Source organism: Hylaeus volcanicus, chromosome 6, assembly GCF_026283585.1.
Source record: "Hylaeus volcanicus isolate JK05 chromosome 6, UHH_iyHylVolc1.0_haploid, whole genome shotgun sequence".
NCBI lineage: Eukaryota > Metazoa > Arthropoda > Insecta > Hymenoptera > Colletidae > Hylaeus > Hylaeus volcanicus.
The window spans coordinates 4,635,512-4,645,262 of record NC_071981.1 but is presented as its reverse complement, the minus strand read 5'-3'; the positions used below and the strand labels follow the sequence as shown (position 1 = coordinate 4,645,262).

The window sequence follows — 9,751 nt, the reverse complement described above, 5'->3', positions numbered from 1 at the left end:
GACTGTTTATCGGTTATTTACAAATAATTCATAAACTTTTGCATACTGAAATTAAAGCTTAGGCTTCTAGGAATCTTCTCCTATAAGTGAATCGAATCCTTATGCATTATTTAAATAGTTGTAAACAATTTAAGACAAGCATAGTTCCAAAGTAGTTCTGACTACATCACCTGTCATTGCAATTATCGTTAATTAATCAATATTAGGTACATAATTGATGCAGTTTGGCACTCGCGAAAGTTAGTTAGGATACCTAGCAACATTCATGGACCATTTTCAATGCGATTTAGATTGTTATTAAACAATTATCAACGATTCCTGTCAAGCGTACTACCGACAACATAAACTTTTGCACCTACTAATCGCCGGAAAACCTTTATAACTGTTTAATTTCAATCGAAATCGTATCGACACCGGTTCAACGGTTCTTGAATGTTGATAATGATCTGTCTTGGTACTGTCTTTCACGAGTACCAAGGTCCATTATTTATATGCATAAAGTTAATATAAACAATAGAGTAATGTGAATATTTCTAATAAAGTAACGTGTAGTTAATGTTCGTTCTATGTACGTTCTATATACTACTACTACTACTACTACTACTACTACTACTACTACTACTACTACTACTACTACTACTATTACCGTCAATGGAAAAACCAATAAGTTATTTAGCTATTATTTAACTAGCTCCTGTAGTTTTCAAGATATTTAAAAAAACATGGTTTTCACCGTCAACTTTAGGGGCTGTTTTCACCCTTTCGATATGGACGATTGCCGGTAAAAAAAAATACGTGTCAAATATTTTCTTGAGAACTATACATACTTAGCAGATAAATTTTTGAAAATCGGCGCGTGACAATTGGATATGTTCTCTTATGTGCCCCGTTAGGGAAAAGGTTTCCCGAAGTAGAGAAAGGTCGTTTTTCGTGACGGTCCTAGTTGCGAAATTGCTGCGAGCCCGAACAAACACAGCAGCGAATAGAATATTAACCTCGAGTGCGGGCGTATTGAGCAGAGCGTGGGTTGATTGGGTCACGTCGGCCGCGTGGAGGCTATTGTGGAAGGGATTGTCCTTGACGTAGTGATCCTCGAGGGTCATCATGAAGGTTACGAAGGTCTTCGGCGGTATGCCTAGCGATTTCAGCAGGTCTCGCCTCTGGAAGACTGTGTATGCGACGCAGGTCAGCGGTCTGTTGCTGCTCAGCTCGCCTATCCTGAAGATGTCGATGCCCCACTTGTCGATGTCTGACAAAAGCTGCAAATTTTTAACGGGATATCGTTAACGAATCCTTCTTTCTGTGAAACGGAGATGAGATATTGGTTTTGTAAAAAAAAAAAAAAATTGAAATTTTTAGGGCTGATCTCATTGTCACGGATGTGTTTGCGAACCATCGTATGGTCTCTCGTCGAACCAGTTTATTATCGCGCGCGCCAGCTCTTGGTAACTTGGCGAAATTTCTACGGGGATCTATACCAACCGAACTGAAATTCTTCGAGGAAATTTATTTTTCCAAGACGCATCGATCTCGTGTTACGATTGAACTTTGGACAATTCATCTTGTAGACAGTTTTAAAGGAGTCGAGGTCACGGAATTAGGCTTGCTTTGAGTCACCGAGCGTTTCGCGAACCATTAAGGGCACTTAGCACCGATTCACGGTTTTGGAAAATACCGCAACGAATGGAAAGTTTCCTACCGGACGAGTCATCCTTAAAAAAAATTAAGGATTTCAAATTACACGTAAATATTCAGCGCGGTTCTGCATTGCGATTAAATCTATATTCTCTCGTTGCGAATAAATTCGTCGATCGACTGTCGCGTGCCAGCAGCTTTCGCGCGTCGCGTCGCACCGTGACGTTAAGGTGAGACGATAATAACGATGATAAAAGTTTCGTGAATTTGGGTTATCTGCGACCCATAACCTCGACCCTAATAACTATCCGAATCGTACATGTGACCCGTGCAGTTGTCAGCAGAAATACTTTACTCTGGTGAACTGATTCCATTATCAATATTTTTTGGAATATTACGCGTACGCTCCAAGGTCGTTCTACTTTACGATTATCGAGATATTCGTTTTGTTCAAGGAGCGGTAAAAAATGTAGGTACACGCTAAACAACTTGTCGATAGTTGGTCGATGGGTTACGAGAAAGCTGGAGGTTCGGTATCTTTCGATAATTCGATTAGGTAATCGGCTGATTGCGTAGATTAGTAACGAATTACTAATTCAACTAAAACGTTTGTTACACGGTTATAGACCGATGACGGAAATGCTGAAATTGATCTCTGATATGATAATAATCATTTATCGAATACCAATATCGGTGTTCTTTATTCGATGTGCGATTCGTAAGTAAATAATTAATAATCGAGCCTGGCAATTTTCCATTGGTAAATATTTCATTACGAGCCCAAAGACATTCCGTTATTTCGAATCGATTGTATTTTCCGACTTGGCGATTACGTTATTAAACGTTTCGATAGAAAAATGTCTGGAATCTTCGAGAGATATCAATGTCAAAATAAACCAGATTGGGTACTCGTGGATTACATAATTCAAAGAGTTCGTAATTGAAGAGTATCGTTTCCAACGATATTGCCGCCAATCAGCATCTTTCCTATTATCTTACTCTTTAAGTTTACCGTTGCAATCTACTCCCATAACCGTTGGCGAGCAAATATTTGTCAGTCCTGGCATTTTTCGCTATGCTGGAAATTTCCTAGATCGGAGCTCTCTTTGTCGTAAAATTAACCAACAACCTCGTTAGTCCGGGTTCCGATTCGATAGATATAAACACGCAAATAAAGTAGCTACGCGAATTCGTATAGACGTAGAAAAGCCCTGATACGTATAATCGAGATTCGAATTAGCCGCAAGCTCTTTATAGGGGACGTTCGAGTCCACAGCTGTGCACCGAATATAAACAGCAGAGCAAATCCCCAAGTTCGCCCGGAATGTCGACACCAACGCGCCAACTTGTATTCGTGTCAGGGATTACACGTGTTTCTGGTCCCGTGCAAACGCGACTGATAACTATAGACTGCAGCTTGGAATTAACGGAGGAGCAAATCTCTGATATCGCAGAGTAGGTACCGTGTGATCCGATTTGTGGCTTCGCCACGATATTGGAAGCTATGGAAACGAGACAGGGTATCGCGAGTATCTGTTTGTTCTGGATGATTGCGACTGCGAACGCGAACACCAACGTAAGTAGGTCCAGTTCGTTATCGAATGAAAGATCAAACATTTGCTCCCATGGGATGTCTAGTTTTCGTTTTCGTTTTTCTTTTCTTTTTCGTTAGACCTGTCGATCCTCCGAGTACTCGATACGCGATCGCGATGATCGAGTTGACTCTCGGACCGGTTGCGGTTGTGCAAGCAACACTCGCTGCGAGGCACTGAATTCGTAATCGAGGCCTTCCGGATGGGTAGAAAGTGTCGTCGCCGTTAATTAATTTCGCTTTCACGATCGTTTTCACGTAATTCGAACGAATACATTTGGATTTTGTTTTGGCATTTCGCTTTGTTTCGTTCGATATCCTCGAACCGAAAGAAACGATCGATGCACCTAAATATTAATTATCCTCTCGTAGATATCTCTTTAATGAAAAATGTATGTTTCATCGGAAGAAAACAAAGTTCACGGTGGTCTCGTAGTTTTGGCTTGTTGTTTGCGGTCCAAGCACTTCAATTTGATCATCTATCTTTTCCACGATTAACGCGTACACGCTAAACATAACCACCTTTTGTCAAATAATAGCCTGACGTTGCAACAAAACAATCCAACGCACGCGTGAAACCTAACCATTGTATCGCGACCATGTTCTCTATTGTAACCCGAGGGTTCCCAGCCCAACAATTGTACAACATATCAATTTCTATAGTGAACTTGTGTTTTCATGCAACCAACATATCCAGCTTTCTACTCTGACAAGACCCGACGAATACATCCTCATTTGTCACAAAGATGTCACAAAGATGTCACAAAGATGACATCAACTTTGTGTCATCTGAACCTGCCTAGCTCTGTCGTGTTTGGCCGTTTACGTTTAACCATAACGTAACGATCGGAGGTTGAGATGTACCACGTTCGGCTACCTGCCGGGTCGCGATGCGCCGCACCGCGCCGTGGCGTTGGTTCAACGACCAACTACCGTAAAGCAGAAATACTCGTTCTTACCTTGCCAAGTTCTTCTTCGTGAGGTGTTTCAACGCCGTAAAGTGGTACACGTTCTCCCGTGAAGCTGTTTGTGTGCGTGAGTGGTCGTTTAACGCCACTTATGTGGGACATGGCGGCTGGACCTCTCTCCGCGCGATCCTTCTTCTTCGCCGCTCGTGCATCTGCGCTGCCTGCAGCTGCAACTGCATCTTCGATTCTCAAGGACGGTAAGTCCAACTCCTGTTGTTTGTCTGCGGACATAAACAAGAAACTGATCGATAATAGAAGCAGAGGGAAATCGATTCAGATTTTTATAGGCAAATATATCAATTCTACCATTCGTTCTACCTGCGAGTGCAGATAAACATTACAACGTTTTACAGCTTTCCTTCTTTCCGTTTATCGAAACAAGTTGTTCCTCGGTTTAGCGTAAACGTCCAGACCAATTTTCCTGTCGAACGATCGTAATGCCCAGACCGACATGAATAACTTCTTTGTTAATAAATACGCAAGCCATAATTATATTGCGCTTTGTGACAAGTAACGTTTCAGCTTTTTCTCTATTAATCGAAAAACATGGTACGCTCGACTAAATTCTTCTTGTCGCTCGTGGTTAATTACGAATAAAATTCGCCTGAAAATTAAAAGCTCGTTTGTACCATAATAGAGAGAGAGAGAGAGAATGAAAAATTCAGGATTTCTAATTGCACGAAATATTGGATTATGTATGTTGCGAATTTTTCATACGCGAGTTGGTCAAGTATTTATCGTGCGCAGAATTCGATGAGATAAATGAAAATGTCACGTATCGCATAATCTCCCGTTTATCATAATAGTATTGCGCGCGACTGAAAAGTAGATTAAACTTTCGAATGCAATCCGTGACCTTTATCCGGATTATATCGACATATCGGTTGTGATTCGACAGGTGTTCGGAGAAGGACACGGAGTCTGAATAGAAGCGGAATTGCAACGTTAATATATAGTGTTTAATTACTACTCATTCCGAGTTAAATACGAACCTTCGTTGTACTACGCGAGTTGTTTTCATCTTTTATATTTTCTACATTGGCAATTCCTTCAGGATTATTAAGTGGAAATAGCAAATATTCGATTCTGGATTGAAATTATTTTCTCTCTTTACCAACAGTATTTCAGGTTTCGAATAACGACGACAGCCAACTCTTTGAGATCCTGGCTCGGCACGATGGCTCTACTTGATAAATTCTTTTAAAAGAATTCGCCAAACGAAATATTGGACAGTATCCGCAAATATGCCACAAAAGGAGCTGTCGAAACGTCCTTAAATCGCCTTAAAAAGCCGTTTACATAAACGAGCATTCATTTCCTGACTGGCTAAGCGAAAAGAAAAGTTCGCGGGACAAACGAGTCTGACGAGATGAATGCACGATAAATATGCGTGCATACGCGGACTTTCAAGGGCTTTTAATGCGTAAGAGTCGGTGCTCGTTTCCAATTGTTCCTGATAAATCTGCTCCTGGCTGTGCCGTGGCCTCGCGACGTTCAACCATTATCCTTTCTCCGTTTTGTCTTCGTGCTCGTGGTTCCACGGGTCGCGTGACGTACGCTACGACTTGCCGATTGCGAATACGAATAGTGTCTCAACGAGCATTATTCAGAGGAAAAACTGTCTCGACGCAAAGGGTTTGCGTCCAAGAATGGCTTTAGGATTCGGTTTCTTATATAACAATAACAATCGTTCTTGTTTCTCGTTCTCAAGTAGAATAGTCGAACGATGAATACTTAAACTTAAACTTACCAAGAAAGGTACTACAGATGTACTCTGATATTTGGTTGCCAGATTTTGAAGACTCCGAGAAGTGGGAGAGTTCCTTGTTCAGCATACGTTTGAACTGCAAACAGAATAGAACGCAGCGATTACTATTTGTCGGCAATTAATTCAGATTTCTTTTAAGCAGAGGTTACGGAGTACTAGTTTTTATGGTCGGTGGTTCGTCTTGGCAAGAATTTTGCGATAACATGTAACGTTGATTTTAAGTTGAGATACACTTCGAGTTTTACGACGATGCGATATACCGATAAGAGACAGGCAGAACTGCGTACATATGTATTACTTGTACATAGAGGTTTTCTCCGTTCGTGCGAGCTGTTCTATGTATTTCATTTGAAATATTTAAGGTGATTACGCGTACAGCATCGATGCTCGAGGAATAAAAAGGAAACGTTCGCGGACGGAGCATTAGAACGCGATATAACAATTGACATAATCCTCCGAATCGAACGAAGCGGAAACCCAACGTGAAACAAGAACGTGAAGGACGCGATGCTCATTTCCGATTTCCGATTTCCGATTTCTCGATTTCCGTCGAGCAGCTCTTATCTCGTGAAATTTACGATATTTACGTTCAATGTCGTGTATAAAATTTCAATGTAGATAAATATACATGGACAAATGGGACGTGTACAGTGTGCTGTTGTGCACACACGTAAACACGTATAGTCACTTGCAAAAGTACATGAATGTGTACATACTACATATATCAAGCCAAGGAATACGTATCGCGAACACGCAGTGGCTGTTCCGTTGTTTGGGTTTCTCTTGCTATTAGTCTTATCAGCTCTGTGGCAGTCGGCAAAAAATTCTGTTTCTTGTTTTCTCCGATTACACGGATACACCGGCGCCGATAAAAATGCGCAAGCGAGAAAGGATGAGTGACCTGTTATCGAATCGATTGTTTTGAAAACTCGATTCAAGCGCTCGTTCGCTCGATTATTCTCAATTATCAATTCTCAACTCTCTCTTGCACTCTCTTATCGATTCATTTTCCAGCAAACTTGTCGTTATTTCGTCGCAACGTCGCAAACACTACATTATATTATCTTGTTGTTAGTTGGTTGGAAGAAATTCTTGTTCCTTCTGGCGTACCAAAGTTATCCAGAACTCGCGTCGAAACTTTATCGCAATTTCCACCAACTATAACGGCGAACTATTGGAGAAGGATCGATAGTGTATTAGATCGTTTGAAAAGCAGATACTACGCGGAATAAATGGATGTACCTACGGACTCCTCGTTGTACAGCAGAGGCGAATCATTCCTAATGCAAATACCTTTTTATCGATTAGTAGAACGAAAAGTTTGCTAAATAACATCAAAGTCAATCGAATAATAATCTCGTTGAAACAAGAGTTTATAAATAAACCAACCACAATCCGGGACGATTACAAGATTTTATTAACGCTGTTGGTTAAATCACCGATAAGATTATCGATTATTTTTTAAAGATAATTTCCTAAACGAAACGTATCGATTTTATGATAAACGGATCCATCGTCGACGAACCCGATACATATTTTAATATCAACGTGCCGTATCGGCAAGTCTTTGTTAAGCAGTTTTGCGATTATTTGTAACGCGAGTTTTGTTTTTGTACTTGTACATACGTATATTCGTTTCAAACACTGCGTGACGTCGTATTAGGTCAGGTAAGATTTCTTTTTGTAATCTAGGTCTTATTCGAAAAGCCTGAAATTAATTCTGAATAAAAATTAAATTAAACGCAAAAACTGTCGGTATATGTAATTAAATTGCGCATTTCCTCGAGACAAAATACTTGTAATGCGTGTTATTTAATACGGGAGTTTAGTTTGATATACATTAACAAGCGGTGCAGAAACATATGTATTTGGAAGTTATACATTCTTTTTAAATACTCTGGATGTGGTATCGGGCCTGTAAGGATAATCGTAAGGTTTACAAAGAAAAATGCTATCTCTGACAATTCTTAACGCGAACAGACGATATTATAATTTGACATTCGCTGGGGAACAAACAACAAATCTTGCAACGGAAAATTCAAATCAATCGCGTGACTAGTTTTCGTACAATAAAATCATGAATATTAATAGATTCGCTGTCACGGTGACTTTAATGCATGTAAGAATACATTTTTTCACCGTCTAGGTCATAACGAACACTAAACTGTCTACCGTGCTTTCATATTTCCTACGTTTAAACGACTAAACAAATGTTTATATGTATATTAACATTTCTTTCTTTTATTTTGTACTTATAACCGCTTTCATAATACAAAAAGAATGACTGTTCCAGGAAGAGAGATTGCAAGAGCACCGAGTCATTTATCGAGGGTATAGTTTTCTTATTATTTCTGCTTCTATGACTCAAGCTCAATTTCTCCGATAATAGGATCGGTGGTAACGTAATTTGACGTATCGTGTCTGTAACTAGCCATCTATGTATTATGCCACCGTATCGTCGATAACGAATGTTAGACACCTGACGAATTTCATGCAGAGTCCCCGAGGTAATTCTTAATCGGCTCGATATCTTAAACTGTGCCAGCTTCCTCGTATCTCGAATCCAATCTTAAACAAATTCGCACAGATTTCTAGGTCTGCGAGTAAACGTGCTCGTAAATAGTTAGAAAATCCTTTATCACTGGAGAGTGCGAATGACATTGACGAGCACACTTCAAATGATTGCGACTTAAAATGCAGTAAATTGTATTAAAAATAATCTACGAAAGAAACTATCGACTATTGATTAACAATAAGAGAAAAACTAATATGCGATACAGGAAAAATTGAATCACCGCTTCCTGTTTCAAGTTTTCCGAGAAACAACGTCGCGATAAGAAAGTTAGACTGGTAAAAAAATCGATGACTCACAGTTAGCCAATTATTTTGCTGGATATTCGATTAATTAAATTTGCTTCAACTTGCTACGTAATGAAACGTCATCGGTTAGGTGATTACGCGACCTCGTGACACTTTTATCGGCAACACGCAGGATTTACAGCCCAATGATAATACTTATCTTCTCGTTTCCAGATACTCTAGCACGATATCTTTTTCTTTAAAGATAAGATGAAGGAATATTTAAACAGTGAAGATTTTATTTTTATACTCGGTGAAAAGATTCAACTGTTGGTGAAAAGCCAAGAGATTCTTGATTTGTCTCCAAAATCCTATTCCGTTTTCTTGGCCCGACAAAATGAATAAATTATGCAAACTTGAGTGGTAGTAAAAGTGGCAAAGATTAGTTTTCTCTTCGTGTCGTAGATATTCCAAGAGATTTTCCTCTGACCAATATTTCCGTGATAAACACTTGAAGATTATAATTTTATCGTGGATATTATTAGATTTAATCAAGATGAAAGCGTATTGTTTATAACTCGATATCTGCACGCTCAACGCTCAACTATCAATTTCATGGAGATATAATTAATCTCGCGGAAGGTAAAATGTATATCTTTTTCATTTGGCAACAATTTCTTTGAACAAGCTTTGGCGATGTACGCGAATTCGTGAATAATAAATAAACGAGTCGATAAAAGGATTTGAAATTGAATTCGAAGATAATTTAATCAGTTTCAATCTTTTTTTGTACACAAAGAAGATAAAGAACCGCGATATCTGATTGGTAGACACGTACCCGTGGATCCTCAGGCAATGATAAATTCATTGACGATCTCCTCGAGGAAAGTTTTACATGCTCGCTCACGAACAAGCGATTCATTAAAATCATGTATATTTATACCCATATCCATATCCATATCCATATCCATATCCATATCCATATCCATA

At 39.5% G+C, this 9,751-nt stretch overlaps 1 protein-coding gene across 14 annotated transcripts in view; it reads right to left on the bottom strand.

The window, feature by feature from the left end:
- The window catches only part of LOC128879118 (cAMP-specific 3',5'-cyclic phosphodiesterase), a 169,632-nt gene that overhangs the window by 5,027 nt on the left and 154,854 nt on the right, over positions 1-9,751 (bottom strand). For all 14 annotated transcript variants that reach the window (XM_054127994.1, XM_054127991.1, XM_054127996.1 and 11 more), the window contains 3 exons: positions 5,945-6,038; positions 4,186-4,415; positions 996-1,259 (listed from right to left, as the gene is read on the bottom strand). In XM_054127994.1, coding sequence (XP_053983969.1) covers positions 996-1,259; positions 4,186-4,415; positions 5,945-6,038 — 588 coding nt within the window. The remainder of the gene's footprint in view (positions 1-995; positions 1,260-4,185; positions 4,416-5,944; positions 6,039-9,751) is intronic.